Raw genomic sequence first — 23,302 nt, 5'->3', positions numbered from 1 at the left:
TGATCCTCATAGCTTCACCTCGAAGGTAAATAGTAACCCAGGTTTTAAGATGAGCAAAGCTAAGGCTCAGAGAGCAGAAAAACTTGGCCCACGTGACATTGCTGGTTCACGGTGGGGCCAGGTCTCCAGTGCCTATACTCTGACCCTGCCGTTGGGTACGTGGGTGCCGTGGTCCGTTTTGAGTCCTCTGATGGGGATGCCTCTGTGAGAGGGAGAGTCCATTTAGGGAACAGACACGGGTGAGTCAGATGCCAGAACTCCGCAGTATCTGCGTGAAGGGAGAAGTACTCGTCATATTTCCATAAGATGCAAACATGGTGAGGGAAATGAATGACTCGGTGTATATGTAAAGTACATTACCAGATTGCCCCAAATTTATTTGGGGAGTGCGGGTTTCCTCTTTGGCTTGACAACATCTGTCTTCCTCTCTTTGGGGAAAAAGAGTAAGTGACTGTCACTGCTCCGCCCCTAAGCAGGGGCCTAAGCCTCTTTCTTGCTGTTCATCTCCCCCTTCCCTTCCTGCCCTGGGGGCAGACTGAGTCGGGCACAGCTCTAGGGCTAATCCTCTAAACCTCCTTACTTGTGGCTTCTCTGAGACCAGAGAGGTCTCAGCTTTGAACGGCAGGAAGCTGGAAGTGACTTCATCAGGAAGTGGGTGTCCAAGGCCGCTACCAGCCTAGGAGGCCGGGAAGCCCCTAGCCTGCCTGCTGCCTCCTCTGTGACCAGTAGTGTAACAGTGCCAGCATCGATTGAGTACTTTGTGTGTCGGTTCCTGTTACAAGTGCTTTACATCCATTCATCCACCCAGCGTCCTATGAAATAGGTACTATTAGTATCTACACCATTGCCCTTATTAGCTTACTGGCAGCTCAGTAAAGAGAACTTGGACTGGCAACTGATTGAGGATGATTTAGAACTACCGTCTTTGGTACTTGCTGTGAGTGTCTTAGGAGTTGAGGCAGAGTAATCGTAAAAGGGGTGGGTCAGAGTTTCACAAGTGAAGGGGTTTCTGGGCAGGGGGAATAGGTTGAGCAGAAGCAAGAAAGAACCTTACACGTGCAGCAGAGAATGATGAGACCAGTGTTCCTGCAGTGGAGCAGGCATGTTGGGGAAGAAGAGCAAAGAAGGCTGCAGAGGTAGAAAAGCCTCTTTGCTAAGAAGAGTTTGGACCTAATAGGTCATACGGTGAGAACAGTAAGTGTTCTTGGTCAGAAAGCAATGTTCTGGCAACAGTGTTATATGGAACAAGATCTGGGTGAACTACCTAATGAGAGGACCCAGCAGATGACATGACACCGGTATGTGGGACAGTGGGAGTGCCACCCTGTAAACCTGGCCTTCAGTGGGTTTTGTCCATCCCCCTCTGGAACCTGGGACTGGCGAGAACTCTGAGAGCAGTAGGTGCCGAGACGCACTTGCCTGGTATATGATGCAAGGGATTGGCAAGTCTGCAGCTGATAACGCTTCTTTGCCTTCTGTTCCAGGTTGAATCCCAAAAATGTTCACCAGAGGCCTACGGTGGCCCTGCTATGTGGGCCCCATGTGAAGGGGGCTCAGGGTATCAGCTGTGGGAGGCACCTAGCCAACCATGATGTCCAGGTCATCCTCTTCCTGCCCAACTTCGTGAAGATGCTGGAATCCATTACCAACGAACTCTCTCTCTTCAGCAAGACCCAGGGCCAACAAGTGTCTAGCCTCAAAGGTGAGCACTTGCACAGAGCTGGGCTGAGGCCCTCTCCGTCCTCGGTGCTTTCATTGGTCTGGCGGTGCCGCCCAGTGGTGACAGGTGGAAAAGCACAAGTGTAAAGAATGCTTTGCCCGTAAGTAGTCTTAGTGTCTAAGGAAATAAATACCTTTGGTGTCCACTTGCCTACTTCCTATCCCTTTCACCCTCCTCCTTCTCCCACTACTCAAATGGAGAGGTGGGGACCTATTTATTCATTTCACAGATATTTACAGAACGGGCACTGTTTTTGACACTGGGGATATGGCGATAGATTTTTTTCCTAAGAAAATATTTATTTATTTGGTTGCATTGGGTCTTAGCTGTGGCAGGCGGGCTCCTTAGTTGCAGCTCGCTGGCTCCTTAGTTGTGGCATGTGAACTCTTAGTTGCGGCATGCATGTGGGATCTAGTTCCCAGACCAGGGATCAAACCCAGGCCCCCTGCATTAGGAGCATGGAGTCTTAACCACCGTGCCACCAGGGAAGTCCCAGATTTTTTTTCTTAATCCATGCTTCCGTGGAGCTTACATTCTGGTTAGGACAGATGACAAGTAATATCTCTTTCGGGTCACATGGCAGTAAGTGTTACGGAGACAAATAAAGCAGGGAAGGAAGACGGAATGTTGGAGGGTTGGGTGGAGGGTAGCAGACTTAGACATTTCAGGGTCCAGTCATAAAGGGCCTGTGGATCACTGTGAGGGTTTGAAATTTTACTCTGGGTGAGAATGGAGAGTCACTGGAGGAATTAGAAGAAGAAAGATATCCCAATCGGGTTCCAAATGATCATTATGGCTGTTGTTTGAGAGCAGACTGTAGGCTTACAAAGAGAGTTATTAAGGCTCTTGTGATAATTGGAGAGAGAAATGTTGGTGGCTAAGACAGCGTGGAAGTGATGAAAGGTGGTTAGTTTCTGAAGCAATATTGAAGATAAGAGTTTACAGATTGGGTGTAAGGGACGAGAGAAAGAGAAGGGTTAAGAATGACTCCAAGGGTTTTGGCCTGAGTAACTGGAAGGATGGAGGTCCCATCACTGAGATGGGAAGAGCTGGCGGGGGAGATTTGGGGAAGAAGAGCAGAAGCTCAGTTAGAGATGCCTGTTGGATATGCAGGTGGAAATGTTGATTGATGGAGAAGAGTCTGGAGTTAAGGGATCTGGTCTGGAGTTACAAGTGTGTGGGTGGTATTTAAAGCCATAATGAGCCTGGATAAGATGTCTCCTAGGAAGAGAGATTAGATAGAGAAGTTGTTAGACTGAGTTCTTTGTATAGAAGTCAGGGACTTGAGAGACCAGCTAAGGAGACAGGGAAAGAGTGGTCAGTGAAGGAGAAGGAAAACCCGGAGGGCCTGGTACCTGAAAGGCAAGTAAGGAAAGAACGGTGTGTTCAGCTATGTCAGCAAGCCATTCTAGGTTGCCGTTACTCTCAGGCCAGGCTCCTCCTGTGGGCATGCGGAAGATAAGATGCCGCTCCCACTCTTGAGAGCCTCAGGGCCCACAGGGACACCACCACCTCCATCCATAGTGGCCTGTTCTGAGTAAGAAAGCCATCAGTCTCTAATTGAGATATGTCATTACTTAAGGCTGAGACCTGGGGAGGGGTTCTCATATGTGGGTTCCCCCCTTCAGATCTATAACATGATGCCCTTTGCCAGGCAGTTGGTTCTTCCTCTAGCTGCCCACAAGCCTTTCTATCCCAACTGCCCCAGGAGGCAAGTCTGAGGATGCTCACCTTTGAGTTTGGTCTGATTTCCACTAGTCTCAGTTTAACCTCTTGGGCTGGTCAAGACTTACATACTTGTTGAGATATCTGTTCTTACACTGTCCCAGAGGCCTGGTTAGAGCAGAGAAGCCTTTTAAAACACCTGAGAGAAGTGATAGATTCCTTCCCCGTTCTTAAGGTTGGGCTGCAAGGAGGACTTATTTCCATGATAGTGAGAGGGGCCAGCAAGGCCAGGCAGTCTGAAGCAGGACAGCCTGGTGTAGAATGAGCATGCTCTTGCCTGCTCACACTTCTTGGGCCAGACAGCAAATGGCAGTCAGCCCATTTCTCCTGAGCCCTAGGCACGGTCTCCCTGTGAGGGCTGACATGGCAGTAGAGCCCACCTTCCCAGAGCCTATAATTTACCAGGGAGTTAGTCAGATATGCAGAGGAGGCAAGGGCCTTGTGTCCTGAGAAGCTCTGCACACCCAGCAGGACAGTGCTTCAGCCTGGGAGCTCCATGAGGACAGTGGTCCATCAGGCTGACACGCCCTTGGTCTCTAGCACCCGGCCTAACCAGGCCTTGGAACTTCCGGGGCCTGAGTACTGACCCAGCCTTGAGAAGGCTATTCTCTGGAGAGGCATTGGAGTGGTGTCTGAACAAGACACTCTTGGGGGCCACCATGGTTCTAGGCCCAGCCTGGGCTGCTACTTTATAGGGGTTTTCAGATGGCACTCTTTCCACCTACAGATCTGCCCACCAGCCCTGTGGACCTGGTGATCAACTGCCTGGATTGTCCCGAGAATGCCTTCCTGCGGGATCAGCCCTGGTACAAAGCAGCCGTGGCCTGGGCCAACCAGAACCGGGCACCAGTACTCAGCATAGACCCTCCTGTGCATGAAGTTGAACAGGGCATCGATGCCAAGTGGTCACTGGCTCTGGGCTTACCTCTGCCTCTGGGGGAGCACGCAGGCCGTGTCTATTTGTGCGACATCGGCATTCCCCAGCAGGTATTCCAGGAGGTGGGCATCAGCTACCACTCACCCTTTGGCTGCAAGTTTGTCATCCCACTGCACTCTGCCTAGAAGGGCTCTGGGCAGGCTGGACCCTGCGGTCCCCTGCTGCTCCTGCCAACGAACGCCTTAAGGATGTGAAGCTTCATGGACCTTGTTGTTTTTTCTCTTTTTGGTTTCTTTCTTTGAGAGAACAGCTCATATTTAAAACAGACCTGCCACCTGCCCTTAGCCAGGGAAAGCTTTCTTACTGGGTGTGCGGGGCGAGTGGCAGGCTCCGCGCACAGTGGCTCCAGGCATTGCTACACTCGGCCCCCTGCGTGATCAGGTGGGGCTTCGTTTACAGACATAGGCAGCTCACAGACTGTGTGTCACGTTTACAGCCTCTGGGCCTGGGCGAGCGCCTCGCGGGGTGGGGCAGCCCTGTTTGGGGCCTGAGCTGGCTCTGGTGCCGAGCTTGTGGCTCTGTCTCCCTTGCTTCCCTCACAACCCCAGCTAAGCGGCCCTTCCTCAGATCACGTAGAACTGGCTGCACTGCAGTTGTCCACTAGAGGGCAGACTTGCAGTCTCCGTTCCGTTGAGGGCTTTGAGGCCTTCCCTCAGCCCCGCCACAGGTTGATTTGGGGGCTTTTGACCCTTTCTCTTGAGCTGATCCAGGTTTTATGCTGGGGTTTTTTTTTTCACTCCATCACTCTGGGAGGCAGGGAAGGGGAATGGCATCAGAATGGTGTTACTGTATTGGGATTTTTTTTACTGTTTTTCTGTTGTCTTCAGCACAGATAGTATAAGGTTATGTTACTGTAGAACCACAGTGCCCATCTTGCCAGCAGTGCCCCCCAACCCCATACTCTATAGCTGGGGGCTGAGCCTTTGCCTGGTCTGGGGCCAGACCCCTCAGGGTGCAGCTTTAATGTTCAGTATTGGGGAGGCCCCTGGGGGAGCCTGGTGCTGAGCCAGAAGAGGCTCCCTGGTGCTTCCGTCCTAAGCCACCACTCCCCACCCCTCCTTGCCTGCGCACACACCCCCTACGCTCTTCTGCCCCCTCTGCCTTTCCCCTGAAATAGTCCCCAGCAGCTGTGATCCCAGAGCAGGGCGCACGTCCCTCCCATGTGGGCTCTACCCCAGCTTTTACAGCCTGGGCCTTGAACCCTTTATGATTGTTTTCTCTAGATGAGTGGGCTCAGGGCCAGCACCCTGTCTCAAAGATGCCAAAATGAGGCTAGTTCTGGATGAGCTAGCTGGTGGGGCTCAGCCTTAGGAACACACTGCTGCTCAGATCCTAAGGCACTAAGCCCCCAGATGTCCACAGGCCCAGGCCCTGAAGGCTGGTAGAACAGGAGCCATGCCCTGAAGTTCCTGAGAGGGGCCCTTGCAAAAGGCTTGTGCTTTAAAGCCTGTTTCAGGGCTTCAGGCTTCCTTCTGCTGTGCCCACCCACTCTGGTTAAGGGGGTGGATCGTGGACACAGGGTAGGCCCTGGTACCATGGGTTTCAGGCTACTTACCACTTTTCTTATAGGAGCATAGGCAGGAGCCGATGAGGCAGGGGAGAGAGGGCTGGTCCCTCCTTTCCTCTCATCTTCCCTCAGATGTTAAACTGTCTCCAGCAGCGGAAGGCCAGCGACTGTGAATCCCGTGCTGTGTATCCTTCCTGAGCCTCTGCTCACTCTCAGGGCCAAGGAGCTCCCATAATGGGGCCCTCTCTTTAGAGGCAGGGCCATAATCTGAGGAGCAGTGCTGGATTACAGGCATTTTAGTAAGCAGCCATTAAACAGGTTCTGGCTGCCTGTTGATGCAGTGAGGTCTCCTAATTGGGTACAGTGAGAAACGAGCTAGAAGAACCCTGGCCCAGAAGACTGTGCTTGCTCCAGTAAGTCACAGTGACCCTGGGGGTGATGGCCTTGTGTTGAGGGGCCACTGGGAGTTGGTGCCCAAGCCTCTCCCTGTTTTCTCCCCAGGTGGCCCTGGAGCCTCTTCCTGCTCTCAGCCTGGGCCTTCCCCAGTGGTGGTAAAGATAAGCATGATTCTTCTCTCTTCAGCTCTTTTCAGAGGCATCCTGCCCACAGTGCCCAGTCCTAGGGAGCCCCCGTCAGGTGGCCAAGACGATCACTCATGCAGCTCTTGGGGAACCAAAAACCAGCACGAAAATAAAGCTGAATGACGGAGTCCTGTGCTCTGTGGTAAATTGCTCGGTATGCTGCAGTGAAGTACTGCATCGCCAGCCCTAGGAGCCTGCGTTTGCTTCTCACACTTCGTTAAAGTTATCGGGCACATAACAGTCTAAAGTCCCAGCCAAAGACAGGGCCGGAAGGATAGGTAAAACCAGTGGGCCATTTCCCTTATACTCCTTGGGGCTGAGAGGTACAGGGGCCTGCAGTCCCCTTTTAGGACTGTTCAGCAGACCTACCACTGCTCTTCTGGGCCCAGAGGGATACCGGAGCTTCTGGCTAGCCCTTCTGTGCCTGGCCCAGTTCACACTTAGCTCTCCACAAGCTGAACTGCTAAGAAAGACTTTATTAATAAGGTGGGGAAGGGAGAAGGCAAGGAGCCTGGAGATGGACACACTGGTACCAGGGGGTACAAACAGTAAGAAACACTTTATTATAACTTTACAACATATAAATAGCTTGGGTCAAATCTGTGCTTTCTGGCAGCTGGGCATCAAGTCTCCTCCCCTGTAGGCTCCTGCCTTCCTTCACATTGCACTGTTCATTGGGTGGCTCTGGCCCTGGGGCCGGTGGTAGAGCTTGGAGAAAAGGGGCCGGGCAGCCCAGTTCTGCTCTCCATCTCCCAGTGTGGTGGCCTGCACCTGTCATCTGCTTGGGTTGCGGCTGGTGTGTAAAGACCGCTCCTCAGGGGTCAGACCAGCAAAGAAGGGATGCAGCAGGGCCTCCGCCAATGTGATGCGCTGGGCAGGGTCAAATTCTAACATCCGTCTCATCAGGTCAAACAGCTGCACGTGCTCCGGAGAGTCTTGGAGCATATAACTCTGCTCAGGGACACAAGGTGTCTCAGTGTGATGGCAGGGTCGTGGGAAGCCACAGCAGGTCCCCTTGCCTCTGGGAAGCCTTGCTGCGTGGCTGAGGAGGCAGGGACGCCTCCCTGGAGGACTACTTCTCCCCTCCTGGACAATGAGCAGCTCTTTTCTTTTTGTGCCTGTAATAATGTTTGCTCTGAACTTGTCAGGCTACTGGGTGTCTTGCTGGCTTGGTGACTCTGCCCCCACGTGCAAAGTTCTGACAGGTGGGTAGAAATCACCTCTGTGGAATTCACTTGTCCAAGCACCAAATGCAGTTGACAGAGGCTTCCTGGCCATGTCTAGGTCTTCCCTACCCCTCACCTCAGTCCTGCCTAGTTCTTCCCAAAATTGAGAGAAGATGGGGCAGGAAGTAGCACGGTCTCTGACATCTGGCTCTTCTGGTGTTCCCCAATTACATTCACAGCCACCCTGTGGGGAAGGGGTAGAGCTAAGGGCCCCTCTGGGGCAGTTTGCAAGAAGCCCCACTGCCAGCACCCAGCAACCTTAGGCACAGCCTCCCATAGGGCCGGAACCAGGAAGCAGCCTGTAGCCGCCTGGCCTGTCTCTCTGCTGTGTGTCTGCCCAGTGCCTGGGGTCTCCTTGGCATAAGTTGAGCTGGGGGAAGCCAGAAACTGACCTTAAGAGGTTTGCAGTTCTCCTTCACATACCGGCCGTCAGAGCTGTTCTCATCCCAAACCAGGCCCCCTTTGTAAAAATATTTCTGCTTCCTGAAAACAAAGGACAGGAAGGGTCAAGTCTTAAATGGGAAAGACAGTGGCAGCCTGAGGAATGGCAGCAAAGCAAGGCAGGGGATCCTGGCCTGACCCAGCAGGAAGGTCTCGGCAACAGGTTTGCCAGGTCATTCCAAGATGGGAAAGGCCCCTAGGCCAGCCCTGCGGGAGCAACCAGGACTCCTTACCTGGTACGGTGGATCATGTGTGATGGGATGGGCCCTAGGATCTTCTCCATCATCACCAAATGCTCTCGGTTTTCGTGCGTCTGTGGAAGGTTAGGGACACAGCAAGTGGGGGTCAGTGCCAGCCTCTGCCCCCTTAGGGTCCCTCAGGGAATAAAGGACAAAAAAGATGGGCAAGTTCCCTTCCTGCCCCGGGAGATGCAAACCCACCAATGGAATAGCAGTCCCAGCCTTTCTGACCTGGTGGCAGCCTGGGACCAGGGATGAGGCCAGCCTGTTCTCTCAGGGTCACGGTCAGACTCCTTGACCCTTCAGGTGCACTGTATAACTACACACCTCTTTTTGGCTACGTTCCTCACTCTCTCCCCAGAAGGTGCCCTGCCCCAGCCCACCTCCATGCCCTCACTCAGGCGGTGCCCCTTGCCTGGAATGCTCACTCCTCCCACCCCAATCCTCCATCCTTGATGGCTGACCACAAGAGTCCCTGAGTGTTCCAGCTACCCTGACCTCTTCCTTCCCCTGAGCATCTACAGCCCTCAGGAGACAATCTCACAACATGCTGACTGGTGGGCAGCGGTCCCACACTAGGCCTCTGCAGCCTGTCAGAGTAGCAGCGCTTAGGGTAGTGGGGTGATGTGGGAGAGGCCTTACCTGGAAGAGTGTGAAGCCCCGGTAGTACTCAAAGAGAATGCAGCCAATGCTCCAGACGTCGCAGGGCTGTGCCCAGCCCAGCTCTGAAAGCCAAGATGGGACAGGCTATGAGATTCAGCCCTGTGTTCCCAGCCTAGAGGTCACAGTGTAGCTACCACACTGCCTGGCAAGGCTCCTGCCCCAAAGCCAGTAGAAGTCTCTTTCTTGGTAAGGCCAAGTCAACAGCCATAGTGACTCAGGACACTGGCCTCAGGTGGTGGACAGGCACCTCACTCCCTGTTTATACCCTCCCAACAACTGCCCGCTTTATCAGGGTTGGGAGCTACACACTCACCCAGGATCACCTCAGGCGGGCGATAGTGACGGGTGGCCACAATGGTCGTGTGATGCTCGTGGTCAAAGGTAGCACTGCCAAAGTCAGCCACTCGGATGCTGGTGTTCTTCACCGACTTCTCCTCACAGCTCTGAAGGGCAAGGAAGGTGAGCCAGGTCGAGTCTGTCCTGGTGGGTACACACCCCTGGAACAGGGCCTCAATCTTTTCCCCCACCAATACCTTGTGCTCATTGTAGAGAGTTTCAAACTCAGAATTCACAAACAGGATGTTCTCTGGCTTCAAGTCTGTGTGGGTCAGTTGGTTCTCATGTAGAACTGGGGAAGCAGGAGAGGAGGGAAGCAGACACTGAAAACCTGGGCTTCCTCTCTGGTGCACCTGCCAGCGCTAGGCCAGCTCCCCCCTCCAAAGCCAGCCTGCCAGAGCCCCTCACAGCCCCTAACCTCAGCAGTGGGCCAAGGGAGCAGACTGAACTGCCTCTGTACTGGCTTCCCTCTCTAGAGTTCTCTGTGCTTAGGGCCTTGGAAGGTTCTGATTCTTGAGGGGGCAGGGGAGACTTTTTCCATTTATAAAACCTCCCTCTACCTGTCTGCAGGGGACCAGGCCTCCTCAACCTGTCTCTCACCAGAGCTGCAGCATCAGCCTTGGGGTGGTTCCCTCTCCCCAACACCAGCTACGTAATTTGCAAGGCCCAGGGCAAAATGAAAATGCAGGCCGTCTTACTCAAAAGTTAAGAATCTCAAGATGGTAGCAGCAGAGTATTAAACCAAGCACAGAGCCCCCTATGAAGCAAAACAATGAAGCCAGTCCTGCCTCTCCTCATCCCCAGCCCCGAGCGCCGAGAAGTCTGCCTTCTTCCTCCAACTCCTATCCCACCGATGGTGGTACCCTGCCACTCATCACTTTTCCCATCTGGCACTCAAGACCCTCACAACGGGTGTGGCCCATCTCTCCCAACATGGGCCCTGTCTTCACCAGAAAGAGTTGCAGCACATGCCAGGCTCTGGGCCGTCGCTGAGTGCTCACCTAGCTTGGAACACACTCCCGTCCCATCATCTATGCAGACCCTGTAGTCTAGCTCTAGGTCTATCCACCTCCTCTCCAACGAGCCTTCCCGACCTGTTCCAACCACTGCAAATCCTGCAGTGCTGAGCACAGGCACCACCAGATATGCTCTCAAAGGCTGGCAGACAGATGGGAAATGACGGTGAGACAGAGGGTGTCTATGTTGACAGGATCTGTGGGTGGGACCAGCCAGGTCAGTCTCTGACCTCTTCATCCTATGCAGGAGGGTAGGAACCGGGGTGGTACGGGGCTAATTCTAGAGCGGCTCTTTCATTTTTCCCGAGTGCCTGGGGGCAGACCCAGCTCAGGAGGCCCCCTGGAGGGGACTGCAGCCTCTCCATCCTCACAGATTCCTACCTGAAGGCCTTTCAGCCAAAGGGGCCATGGTCTCTCTGGCCCAGAAGAATAGTTAACGATGTGCTAGAGCGAATGATGGAGAGCAGGACCACCAGGTGACTCTGCTGCAGATATGTGGCCGACCATGCTCCATTTGAGGGTGGAAACTTACACCTAAGGGCGTGGCAGAGCTGGTAGGCCATGTGCCGGACATGTGGTAGAGGGTAAGGCTGGAAGTTATTCTCCTTTAGGAACTCAAAGGTGTTCTTGCCCAGGAGCTCAAAGGCGATGCACATGTGACCATGGAAGTTGAACCAGTCAGACATCAAGACGCACAGGCTGGAGGAGAAGGATGGATGGGGCTCAGGGTCTGTGCTGGGGGGGCTGGCTGCCTCACCCCATCTCCTCAGGTGACGCCAGTCCCCACTCCCTCCCAGGCTGCTGGGTCCCACGCAGGATGCAGATACACATAGAGAAAGAAAATTATGGGCACAATCCCTGCGTCTCAGAGAACGAGGTGGAGTAACACCAGTACACTCCACAGAACAAGCATTGCTTTTTTCCACTCCCTCAGCTGAGCTTCCTGAGATCCTGCAGGGCTCAGCACAGTGCTTGGAGGGGGAATGCTCAGTGTCTGTGTGCCAAAGGTGGCTCTCCTTCGGATATCTCTGACTACATGAGAGCCCCAAACAGCTTTGGGTTTGTATCTTGTCTAATGCCCACCACAACCCAATGAAGCCCCCAATTCACAAACTCAGGGCGGGGAGGCCCGCCTCAGAACACAGAGCTGGTTGTGGTGGGGCCTAGACTGAAATCCAAAGGTTCCTTCCAGCAAGACTCACTCGCCAAACTCCCCTGGCTCTGGCTGTCGGCAGAAGGCATGGTGCCAACCAGGTGAAAGGGCACTGCTCAGCCCCAGTGGGTCCAGGCAGTTGGGGCCGGAGTGGACGCTGCCCCCTAGGAAGCTTCCCTCCCATTCCTTGCCGACACTCACAACTTGTTCTCTTTGTCCTTCTCCTTGATTTTTTTGAGAACATTGATTTCTAGCCGGGCGGCCTCCCGGTACTTGCCCACGTTGCGGATGATCTTCAGGGCAACCTGAGACTTCCCTCTGGACCAGGGAAGGAAGCAGAATTTCTCATGAGAAGCTGTGCAGCCCTCCCCCCACCCGCCGCCCCAACCCAGCAACTCCTGGCAAACACTACTCAGGACTCCAGGAACAGGGCCTGCCCTGAAGACAGCAGATTCTTGATGCCCAGCCTACCCCCTGTAACACTAAACCTCTACCCTCATAACAACAAGTTGCTGTTCGCATCCGTGCCAGTCTTAGGCTTTTATGATCTCAGCCACTGCCAGCTCCCGGGGACGTAGGCAGAGGAGTAGAGCCCTATCCTGCTGACCAGCGCCAGCCCTAGAGCTCACTCAGTAACCCAACCTGTAGGCCAGTCCGTTGACCCTGGCCAGGCGGTCCCACTCAGAACCCTCTGCGGCACCTCCTGACCTTCCAGAGCACATCTACAAGTCTGGGCAAACTGCTCCTCCTGGGATTCCAGGATGGAGTGAGGGCCTGGCAAGAGGGTAAAGGCCCCAGCAGCAGGCTCCTCTCCCTGGGAACCCCAGGGCCGATCCCTTTAGCACACCACCCTGGCCCCACCTGCCTGCCTACCAGCCACAGCATTTATCAGAGACCACTGACTGCCAGGAACCTTTGTTCAGTGTCCATGAGGATTTTAATAATTCCTGCTCCATACCCTCCACCCTAACCCCCAGCACCAGCCCTGTAGGCCACTTGCAGAGTCTCAGCAGAGAATATCTGCTGAGGTTAGCCTGCTAGGCCCAACTGCTGTCAGGAAGGAAAAGCCAGAGTTCAGATGCCCAGGGGGAAACTAGAGTGATAAGCGCTGGCCCGCAACGTGTGGCCTTGAAGCCTCTGGGAAGCTGGCCTTGGTGCCTGAGGAAAGGTTTACAGGCCCCAGGGCAGAGGCATCTTCTAGAGAACACCCTGCTTTTCTCTCCCTATCCCATTTTCCCAGATTTTCAGGGCGGGAGAGGACCTCAGAGGAAAAACCACCACTCCAGCCTCCTAGAACAGGATCCCTCAAGGGCATTCCGACCCTCGACACAGGGAGCTCGTCACTTCCACACAACTACTGCCAGGCTTGGACGGCCCTTCCTTTTGCTGAGCTGAAGCCCACTGACCAACTCCCTCTGGACTCCCTATAGGTGCCCTAAGCCCTGTGCCTACCCATTAGTGACTTCAAAGGCTCACTTTCCATCTAGCTACTCAAAGTGACACAGCCCAGAGAGCCCCCATGTGGCACAGCTCTCAGACCTGCCCTCTCTCTCTCTCGTCACTGTATAGTCTACATGTCCCTATGCCCACTGGTCCCGGCCCTAACCTCTTGGGCCACATGGGGTCTGAGGGGTGTTTAAATGGGAACTGGGCGCCCAGGGAGGCTTCCTCAGTGATAAGCACTACCTTAAATTGGGGCCACATGGCTGGCTGGACTGCTGGGCCTAACTGTCCTCTCCAAGCAATCCTCTGAACCGAGCACAGCGGTACCCGGCTCCTCCATTCAACAGCTGGGGGATACAGTCAGACCCCAAGCGTGTTTCTTCATCTCTAAAATAGCACAAGTCACATACGGGCAGCACGTGGCTCAAATGAGACAGCAAGGACACAAGCACTTTCTGGTCAAAGCGCCAAACCAAAGAGAGGGCCATTAAGGCGGGAAGGCAGTGGGCTCCCAGGAGGTAGCCTCCCAGCCTAAGGTAGAGGAGGCAAGGCTTTTCTGGTCTTGAGGAATGGCTAGGGGACAGAAATGTGTTTCACTGCTCAGTCTAGAAGGGAGCAAGGTACCCCCAGGAGCACCCCTACACACACGGGTGCACCCCTGCTCTACCTCGGCACACTCAGAGAGGCCCAACCCTAGCCACACTGGAGAAGGCAGCAGCCTGCCTGGTGAGAAAGCCCAGGGTCTTCTCTCAGCGGGGGCCTGCACGGCCTCTCAGGCAGACCTCCAGAGGGTGAGGGCTCATGCTTGAGTCGGGCTCAGCAGTACTCTCAACCCCCTGCCAGGCCCAGACCCTAAGAGATGACAGGAAGCAGATCCAGACCACGGAGGAGCCAGGGCCTTGCCCTGTTCTGATATCCGCAACCACAGTCCTGGGGAAGTGGGGAAACTGGGGCAGCGCCATTCACTGACCATTAGTTCTTGGGCAGAGATGCCACATGCCTATGGAATCCCAAGAATTTCTCCCTAATTCAGGGGATCAGCACAACCCCAATATGCACAGGTCAGAACTCTGCTTTGGTGCTACCCTTCAAAAAGAAAGAGGTTAAGCTCTGCCACCACCTTCAAGAACCTCAGGCCAACTCTTCCCAGGAAGATGGCTCACCTGGCATGGTCCAAGCACTCCACCACCTTGCCAAAGGTGCCTTCACCCAGGTTCCCCACGATCTCATCTAGGAGAGAAAAGAAACAGGGCATGAGGATCTGGAGGACAGAGGATCGGCAGCTCCTGCAAGTTCACAGCATTCAAATTCTCAAAAACAAAAAAGGTTTCTCTCTCACTGCTACACTCTTAAAAACGGAAGTTGCTAGCGTCTGTGTCATTCAGGCAATTACTGGTGGCCCCGCTAAGGCGCCACGCGCACTAGAGGCCCCTCCAGGCAGGAGAGGTCTCGTCTAACAAGGGGGATAGAAAGTAGAGAGGTAAAGTTTTACGAAAGGTGGCTGTACATCGCTCTTGGAGCCAATCGCCGATCCGGCACACCAGGTGGCCCTCCTTGTCATCTTCCACACTCCGGCTGCTGCGCTTACTGCTCTGTTGGCTTCTCTGCATGCACCGCCCCCCGAAACGCCATCCGACCAATCGCATGGTAGGCGGTTCCGATTGACAGATTGAGGTGTCAGTCAAAGGCAGAGGTGGAGACGGTGAGGAGCCGGTGGGTTGGTTGATTGGATTTTCCAGATCCCAGCATTTCATAAGGCACACAGCATATATAACGATAGGGATATTGCAAGGGACACGTCAAGACACAAACTGACTTCAAAAACAGAAAAGTAAAAACAGCTACAGGTATGTAAAGAAAACTCGGACATTATCTAAGAGAAGGGCGCCGCAAATGCTCAGAAAGACAACCAGCCTCTGCTGCTGAGGGGCTGCCGTGTAGAGAGTCACAGGCCTGACTCCCTCCTCCACTGAGTCTCCCCCTCCCGGGCCCTCCCATGATGGCTTCGGCTAGGGTGGAGACGCAGTGAGAACGGCGCAAGAAGATGGCTGGCCCAGCCTGGGTCCGATCATCCAGAATGGTCAGAGGCCACTCTGGCTGGCTTCAGCTGCAGAATGCCCAGCCTGTCCTTGCCTGCCTCTGTTCGCCCACGCAGTCCTTGCACATGCCCGACAGCTGCCACCTGTCCCTAGACAGCATCCGTGGCCAGACTTAATTAACATCACCAGCAGAAACGGCCTTCCGTCAGCAGCCCTTGTGCCACCAGCCTTGAGCAGGGAAGGAGCCCTGGATCCTCTGGGCCAGTTGACTCTCCAAGGCCTACCACCACGATGGCCCACACAGGCCCCAAGCCAGCTCCTGCCCTGGCCTTGGCACCTATGCTACTCACAGGCCAGGCCCGGCCCATCCTGAGCCTCATGACGACAGAGGGCACCAAAAAGAGAAGAAGCAGAGCCACAGACCTGCACTACCATCCTGTGGCAGTGTGCAGAGAGGCCACCGGGCCATGCCGGGTGCCCAGTCAACCTCAACCCGTGGCCACTCAAAGAACCACGGGAAAGCTCAGCAGAGAAGACGCCTGGCCCCCCTCCACTGTTGCACCACTACTCCTCAGGGGCCTCACGGCCGGGAGCGAGTGAGGGAGGGAAGAGAGCTGGGGAAGAGAAGAGAAGACAGCATACACCCTCAGAGATACACAACTGGCCTTCCTTCCCAGAGGTCTGAGCACAGTGTGGTTTCCTGGTCTCAGCAGAGACCCTTCTGTACAACCCTTCACATTAAGGATGTTTCCAGGCCCTGCTCTGGGCATGTGGCCTGCAGCTGGACAAGGCCTGGAGCTGCGGGCCTTTCTGCCATTTCTTCACATGCCCCACCACACAGGCAGCTCATCCCCCTTGACTTGACTGCCCCTCACGTGAAGAGGCTAGGCTGCAGAGGACCTGACTGGAGGTCAGAGGGAAGGTCCCAGTCCATGCTAATTGACGGGCCCTCCCCTACCCGTGGGCACTCCAGCCTCCAGGCCTTTGGTGAGGGGCGTGGAGAAGAGACTGCAGAGGTGGATGCAGTCCATACCAGTCGGAGCACTCAGCTGTGTGTGTGGGGCAATCTCTGGGTGGGGAAGACCAGGCCATACAGCCCCAGACCACGTACCAGCAACCCTATTAAGGATTCTGAAGAAGTGTCTTTGTCTACTTGCGCATGTGGCCTGTCCTGGAGCGGTGTGGAAACACAGATAGGCTGGGGACCAGCCAGCGCCGGAACCAGAGCCCTTAAGTTGCCACTGCCCATGGGCCAGAAGATAGAGGAGCCGGGCCCCTGCCCAGCCCTGCACCTGGACCAGACAACACATACACACACACATGCAGGCACACCAAATGCACGTGCGCAGAGCTGGCAGTACTCACCCAGACCAGCCAGCCTGAGAGAAGGCTAGAAAGAGACGAGGCCTTTAAGCCCCAGCCAGCACACTCTGGCCACCACTCACCGAGGAGGCGCTGCTACAAGACCTGGTGCGGCGTTTGTGGCAGTGGTGGGCATGCTTGCGGGTCCGGTATGGCTCCCTTTCCCGTGACCGCCGACGATGATGGCAACGTGAAGATCCATAGTAGTCCTCTCCAAAGGATGGGCTCCGCTCTTCACACCGGTACGTGTCACTGTCACGGTGCTCCCGGTATCTCCTCTGGTAGGGCAGGCGGTCATGGCTGCCAAGACCGGGATAGGGACACTGGTCAGAGCTTCCTCCCACAAACTGGGCTCCTGCTACTAATCAAGACTCATGTGGTGGGGCCCCTGCAAAGGGCTCACAAGGGTAGCCTGTGGGAGCAGAGGCGTCCAGACTAGGGGAAGTGCGGGGGCGGGGGGGGTGGGCACGTGTGCGTGAAATCCAACCTCCAGAACCCCAGCTCCTGACAGCACCCCTCCAGCGCCACAGGAGGCAGAGCACTGGGAAAGGTGAGCATGGTGGAGGACCTCTGAGGGTCCCCCATCCCAGAGCTCTCTGAGGCCTGCAGAGACTGTTATTTTGGTCTGGGGACTGAGATAAGACCAGGGACCAATATCTGGAAAGGGCTGAGGTTATGTTCCCAATCCAAAATGAGGAAGGCTCAGAGGTTAGCAGGGGAGATGCTGGCCTAGAAAACGGGGGAATGTGTCAGGAGAAGGAAGACTCAAAGATAGAGAAAGAAGGGTGGCATGGATGGTGGCGAACTGAGGCCAGGGAATGCAGGGGAATTGCAGGGGGATCAGGGGAAGAGCCTGAAGAGGACAGGGCAGTGATCAATGTGCAGCCGGGCAGAGGCGGCAGTCCACCACCTGGTGTGCCGGATCGGCGAACTGAGGCCCAGGGCTGCCCCAAGCCTCCAGGCTGTCTCCCTAGCCCGGAAGTGGAAAGGAATCCTTTCTTCCGACCTAGTTCCCTCTCACCTTCTAGACCGAGATCTCCGGGGCGGAGGCTCCCTTCGAGAGGGGTATCGCAGTCTCCCTTCATGCTCCCGACTGTAAGACCTCCTCCTCTTCCATCGGTAGCTCAGGTACGGGTCTGGCTCAGGGGAGCGGTATCGCTTACAGTGATGCATCTAGGCCATGAGAAATAAAAGCCCTGCTAAACACGCAGCCAGCCACAGGGCTGCCCGGGCAGCCTAGGCGCTCCTAAAGAAGAGGCCCATTGTTCTGTCTGGGGGCAGCCCCTCCCAGGGGTTTATGAAGTGAAGAACTCTGAGGTCACACTGGTCAAACAGCAGACAATGGGTAACACCCTTCACCAGAGAACAAACAAGCAGCTGCCTCCCCAGCACAGCATCATTGGCCTGGTGGCCTGAGCACTCAGGGAACCTGGAGAGCCAGGACAGGTGCCGAGGCAGAATGCAGGGAGGGGCTGGTGAGCACCATCACAGGAGACCAAGGCCAAGTAGAAAGGGAGCCTCTTGTGCTCAATTCCCTCCTGCCTGTCTGTAGGGTCCTATGAAGTGCCTGTTCTGTCGAGCCAGAGGCCAGAGTCAAAAGGCTGCTGGCAGGGAGCCAATACACAGGAGCAAGGGGTGAAGGCCCTCGAGTTTGAGAAGCCAGGTTGCCTGGCTGAGGCCCTGAACTGTGCTCTGCTCAAGGACCACAAATCAGTGTGAGGAGCCACAAGCAGAATCGAGAAGACCAGCCCTTGGACAAAGAGGGTCCCACAAACATTCCCTAGGCTACCTGAGGGTCTGGCCAAGCAGACATGGGGGTCTATCCAGCCCTTGTTGGTCTACAGTCAGTCCTAGTATCTGTAAAGATGCCAGGGTCTTCAGAGCAACCAAGTCACTTGCCCGAGGCCTATTTAGCACCCGCAGACCACCTGCCACTGGTGCCATGCCAGGCAGTGCCTTACCTCCAACAGTACCATCACTGTGCCCTCTTCTAGATTCCCTGCTCCAGTATCCTCTTCTGTGCCCATCTCAGGAGAAGTCAGAAGCCTGGCTGTCTGGCAGGCTTTGGGCTCGGGGAGGCAGGCCAAAAGGGCTCCATCTCACTATTCCTGGTTCAGTAGGGACTTACACCCACCACAGAAAATTGCCAGGTTGGATCAGCCATCAGCTGAGAAAGATGGCTATGTGAGGCCAGCTCCCTGTTCCACCCAAACCCCAAACCCTGACACTGCCTCCACAGAAGGGCTGGGCCAGAGACCGTAGCCAGCCTTCCTCCCAACCTTTCACTTGGCCATAGCCAACCAATGGTGGTCAGTCTTGGGCTTGCCTGATCAAGCACATTTTGGACAAATCCACTGAGGCTGTCTCATCTTATAAGGGTCTGTCTGGAGGAGAACAGAATGGAATGGCTCTCCTTAAATGAGCAGGTCAGTGAGGCATAGCTGACAAAACCCCTGGGAGCTTGTCTGCAATCCTGAGAAAGTCACTGCCCTCAATCTCCCTGCTAGCAGCTGTCTTCTGCCCTCTACCTGGAAGCCCAGGCCACAGCAACCCTTGGAGATAAATACTCTGTAACAGCTCCTCAAGAGCTGTTCTGTTTTGACTAATATTTCACTGTTTCCCTGCAATTATGGCTGGGTCAGGTGCCTAAGCGATGGAATGAAGGCAGTATCTCACATCTCAATAAGTGACAAGGAAGATGTTCCAATGGCCAGGACAAAGACCCTGCCCATCCTCACTGGGCAAAGCACCAGACCTGGAAGACATGGTCTAGTCTACAGCAGGCCAAAGACTCTCTCCTGGGACCCAGAAGATTCTTATATATGCTCATGCAAGTGGAAAGAGCACAGCTTCAGATGTCAATCTGAATCCTGGCACTGCCACTTCTAGCTTGTGCCTTTAGGCAAGTTATTAAACAAGTCTAACCTTCAACTTCCTCTTGCAACAAGGGCATAATAATCTCTTACAGCACTCTGTGCAGATTAAATTATATCACTCCTATAAGTAACATGCCTAGTACATGCCTTTAGGTCAAAGGCCTAGCACAGGTCTGGGCCCACAAGAGGTACTGAAGGCAGCTTTACATCAGCAACATTAAAAAGGTTCCAGGGGGCTTCCCTAGTGGCGCAGTGGTTGAGAGTCCGCCTGCCGATGCAGGGGACACGGGTTCGTGCCCCAGTCCGGGAAGATCCCACATGCCGTGGAGTGGCTGGGCCCGTGAGCCATGGCCACTGAGCCTGCGTGTCCGGAGCCTGTGCTCCACAACGGGAGAGGCCACAACGGTGAGAAGCCTGTGTATCGCAAAAAAAAAAAAAAAGTTTCCAGGAAACAACTCGGGGTCTGTGTTAAATGCCCTAAGGGTATTAAGGACATTTTTAAGTCCCTTCCAAGGGACCAGAGAAGAGAGAGATCCGGGTAGAAAACCCTGAACGAAATCCCAGTGCTGCCTTACTGGCCTCGTGACCTTATACACTGGGCCTTGGTTACCATACCTGGAAAATGGAGATGACACGACCCCCCAGCCAACTTGGCAAAGGAGATGATAAGTATGAAAGCTATATGAGACATCACACACAAAGCAATCATAGAGGATATAACTTCTCCTTTAACACATTCTAGGCAAGTGAAATATTGGGAATACCAGATGCTCCTCATTATCTTCCCAGCTACGGCTCTAGGGCCCATTTCTCATCAATTATCTCTGATTCTCTGAGACCTCAGAAAACAGGTTGTTAAGATATGCTCTGGAAGGCTCTGCCTCTGCACAATGAAGAAAAAGGTAAGGTGAAGGAAACCAGGCGGAGGATGCCAGCTTTTCTCTGAGCACGGGCCTAGTCGTCTTCTCATTTGCTGGTCCTGGCCAGAGAACTGGGCTGACAAGAAGAGCAGCCAGCCAGGTCAGTGGCTGCCCTCCCGGATTCCAGCCACCCCAGCGCCCCATGGTTATTTTTGGCTGACGCTGCCCCACCGCTGCAACCTCAAACCTGCCACCTTGCAAGCCGCCACCATCGGGTGAAACGCTCCTCCTTTTCAAGGGCATGGAGGAGGGAAGCTGGAAGGCCGCCAACTCCGCCTCGACGGAGCCCTGGCTCAGGCGATTCCCACCCCAGCTCCACACCAGGACACCCGCACCCGGAACTAAAGGACAGAGATTCCCGGACCGAGGAGCAGCCCGGGCATCTGTACTGTCAGCTTGGCCGGGCCCCTCCTCCGGGCTGGAGCGGATCCAGCATCACAACAAAACACGCAGGGGGCCTGAGGTCCTCGCTCGCGTCCCCTCCTGACGCCTCTCCAGAGATCTCAGAGCCCCGTCCCCCGTAACCGCCGCCAGTGGAGGCGAGGGGAGACCTGGGGGAGGGGGAGGGGGAGGGGGAGGGGAGGGAGAGGAGGGGAAGGCCAGCTTGGGCCGGAATCAAACTCCCAAGCCGCGCGGGGAAGAGGAGTGTGCGAACTAAGCCTCGAGCCGGGGGTAGGGGAGGGGTCCGAAAGCCCCTCCAGGCTATCCCAGGTAGGACCCCGATCCCATTCCGCGGGCGGGTGCAGGGCCCAAACAGTATCCCTGCAGGGGCCTCAGAGGCCTCTTAGGCTCGGACTCCGACACGCGGGATCGAGAGATCGGGGTCTGCGGTGACCGCCCTCTGGGGGAGAAGCGACGGGTCAGGGGTGAGAGGTCGGGTCCGCGGCCTGAAGTAGACCGAGAAGTAAACGAAAGAGAGTAGCCTGAGATCGATCCGGGAGCCCTGGGATCCACATCCAGCGCGCCCACCCCTCCGACTCACCGCCCGCCACCGCTCCCGTCGCGGCCCCGGACCCCATACTCACCCTCTCCCAGGCTCCGGCTGCAGCTAGGCCCCACTCTCCGCTTCGAGCGCCTCTTCCGCTTCCGGCTCCGGCCTCCGCCCGTGGCAGCCCCGCCCCTTGCGTGACGCAGCCGTCGCCAGCCCGGGCTCGACCCGGCTCGGCGGCTTGGCCGCTCTAGCCTTCGACTCGAAGGCTCTGGAGGACCCGCCTTCTCAGCGCAGGTCGGTGAGGCAACTGCGGAGCCTGGTTCCGGGAGGGCCGAGAGGAAGTCCCCGGCCGCGGCCCGCCTTCCCCCGTGTCGCGTCGCACGTAGGCCCCAAAGACGCGACGGGGGCGTCCCCGGCCGACGGCGCCGGAAGCCCAAAGGTGGAGCCCCAGCCCCGCCTGTGCCTGCCTGTCCCTTTCCTGCGTGCCGGGAGGAGGGCATTGTTTCGCTGTCGCCCCAGTGAAAACCTGGCGGGCCTTGACGCCCGCCTGGCTCCGGGGCCCAGGAGGGCGCTAAAGATCACGGAAGGCTCGGGAAGGCTGTCCCGACTCCCAGTTATGTGGAAGAAGCAAATGAGACCATATTCTCTTTGTGTGGAGGTTTTTTTAAGCCGTGGCGGCAAGCCGTATGTGCACAGCAGTTTCTGAGAAGATACCGGAGAGTCACGTAGGCGGGGCCTCTGGAGGGATGGGTCTGGAAGAGGGGGAGGGGGTGTCTCCTTTCCCTTGAGCATCCTTGGAGGACGGCACTAAGCGGACCGGCATCGTTTCTCAGCTTGTAAACCCCCGCCAAACAAAAGCCCTGTGCCCCGCCGCGGGCTGACCCGGCTGCCATTTCTCCCCGGAGTCACTCGGCGACCCCTTTGCCCGGGCCGCGAGCGTGGGCTCACCAAAGCCCCGCCCACCTACTTGCCCCGCGGGTGGTCAGAGCGGAATAACGAGGCCCTGTTTCCAGATGAGAAAACCTAGGTCGGGTCCTTTGGAAGACTTCACTGTTTGTGAGGTCCCCACACTCCCCGCCCCCGGGCTCTAGTTGGCGTCTCTCAGCAAAGCGGGTGGGAGCGTCCTCTAACTGCCCCCGCGCCACGCCGGGGACAGAGCATCCCTCCAGACCCCACCCCTCCCCGGGACAGCACCGCGGGGCCTGGCCGCCAGCCATCCCTCTCCCCGTCCCCGCCCCCGGCCCCTCCCCAATGAGGCTGGGCACGCCCCTGTTGCGAGTCGTCACCTCCCAGCCACCCAGGCGCTGTCGGAGAGGAGCCGCCCCCTCGGGAGTTAGGGAGGGCTCTCCAGTCTCTAGCCTCTGGCTCCCCCTTAAACTGGGGTCTGACGGCGTGGCTTGAGCGGGTGCTTGGTTCCCCCGAAATCTCCGTTAGTTCCACCACCCCTACCGGAAGTAAACAGAAGTTAGGTAAAAACGGGATGCTTGCTACACTACTGCAGCCTCAAAACCGGCTCCCGGTCCCCCGCCAACCAAATGCACCCATTCCCCCCAGTATAGAAATTCAGCAGCCGCTTCTAGTGTGGAGTTGATGACCAAGAGCCCGGCTGTCTGTGCCCCTAGATCCCGCCCCTTTAGGCTCCTGCCTCAAGGGTCGGAGCTTCTGAGTTGCCATTCTTTCCTGGGCCCGAAAGCTTGGCCTATGGTCCGCAGCCGTACCAGCCGAGTTTCATCTAAGGGTTTCATCCACTCAGACGAGGTGGGAGGACTCTGGTGTCTCCTCCTCCCACCGCTTGGTGTTGCCCGCAGTTTCCATGGCTCCTGGAAGCCGCGATCGCGTCAGCAGCTGAGGGTGGAGGAGCTCAGAGAGGCTCCTGTCCCTAGCCCTGACCTGGGCGCCAGGCTCTGAGGGGGTAAGTCGGACCCTCTTCCCGCTAGCCCTCCCACCATCGAGAACACAGGAGTCCCCGCCTCCCAGTAAAGAAGCAGAGCTTTCTTTTTTAGAAGTAGGATAGGCGCCATCTCCCAGCTCCCCCTCTAAAATCTTCAGTCCAGCGGCTGTCCTGCCTGAAATTCTACCTTAGAGCCTCATTCTTTTGTCTCTTTGTTTCTAAGAACTCACACCTAGAAGAGAGGCACTTGAGAAAAGTGAAGTATGGGTAACTCCACCACCCCCAGTTCACCCCAC

General features: G+C 55.9%; 2 protein-coding genes across 6 annotated transcripts in view; one reads left to right on the top strand and one right to left on the bottom strand.

The window, feature by feature from the left end:
• The window catches only part of EDC3 (enhancer of mRNA decapping 3), a 52,178-nt gene extending 45,581 nt beyond the window's left edge, over nucleotides 1-6,597 (top strand). For both annotated transcript variants that reach the window (XM_067753571.1, XM_067753579.1), the window contains 2 exons: nucleotides 1,485-1,702; nucleotides 4,173-6,597. In XM_067753571.1, coding sequence (XP_067609672.1) covers nucleotides 1,485-1,702; nucleotides 4,173-4,507 — 553 coding nt within the window. In that variant the 3' untranslated portion in view covers nucleotides 4,508-6,597. The remainder of the gene's footprint in view (nucleotides 1-1,484; nucleotides 1,703-4,172) is intronic.
• Nucleotides 6,598-7,010: 413 nt separating this feature from the next.
• On the bottom strand, nucleotides 7,011-21,357 carry CLK3 (CDC like kinase 3). Of its 4 annotated transcripts, none has more exons than XM_067753562.1 (13): nucleotides 18,350-20,611; nucleotides 17,410-17,561; nucleotides 16,472-16,688; nucleotides 14,495-14,591; nucleotides 14,151-14,217; nucleotides 11,746-11,862; nucleotides 10,924-11,090; nucleotides 9,573-9,667; nucleotides 9,353-9,482; nucleotides 9,019-9,101; nucleotides 8,371-8,450; nucleotides 8,089-8,179; nucleotides 7,011-7,421 (listed from the first exon to the last, which is right to left on the bottom strand). In XM_067753562.1, exons 1-13 carry the CDS (start codon nucleotides 18,413-18,415, stop codon nucleotides 7,245-7,247), a joined length of 1,539 nt encoding a protein of 512 aa, XP_067609663.1. In that variant the 5' UTR covers nucleotides 18,416-20,611; the 3' UTR covers nucleotides 7,011-7,244. The 4 variants fall into 4 exon arrangements, with proteins under 4 accessions (XP_067609663.1, XP_067609644.1, XP_067609653.1 ...); XM_067753543.1 differs by lacking the exon at nucleotides 18,350-20,611 and adding an exon at nucleotides 21,210-21,357 and having other exon boundaries at nucleotides 7,279-7,880; XM_067753552.1 differs by lacking the exon at nucleotides 18,350-20,611 and adding an exon at nucleotides 21,167-21,204 and having other exon boundaries at nucleotides 7,279-7,880.
• Between the last annotated feature and the right edge of the window lie 1,945 nt (nucleotides 21,358-23,302).

The sequence above is a fragment of the Pseudorca crassidens genome, chromosome 1, assembly GCF_039906515.1.
Source record: "Pseudorca crassidens isolate mPseCra1 chromosome 1, mPseCra1.hap1, whole genome shotgun sequence".
NCBI classification, from domain to species: domain Eukaryota; kingdom Metazoa; phylum Chordata; class Mammalia; order Artiodactyla; family Delphinidae; genus Pseudorca; species Pseudorca crassidens.
This window is presented reverse-complemented; position numbering and strand designations above follow the sequence as displayed.

Excerpts from the sequence above, each read along its gene's own strand:
- CLK3 (XM_067753534.1), bottom strand. The coding sequence starts at position 18,415 with ATGGGCACAGAAGAGGATACTGGAGCAGGGAATCTAGAAGAGGGCACA. Across the intron at positions 14,592-16,471 it reads CTTGTAGCAGCGCCTCCTCG|AGAAGCCAACAGAGCAGTAA; the intron begins GTGAGTGGTGGC and ends CGGTGCATGCAG. Across the intron at positions 9,102-9,352 it reads CCCGCCTGAGGTGATCCTGG|AGCTGGGCTGGGCACAGCCC; the intron begins GTGAGTGTGTAG and ends CTTGGCTTTCAG.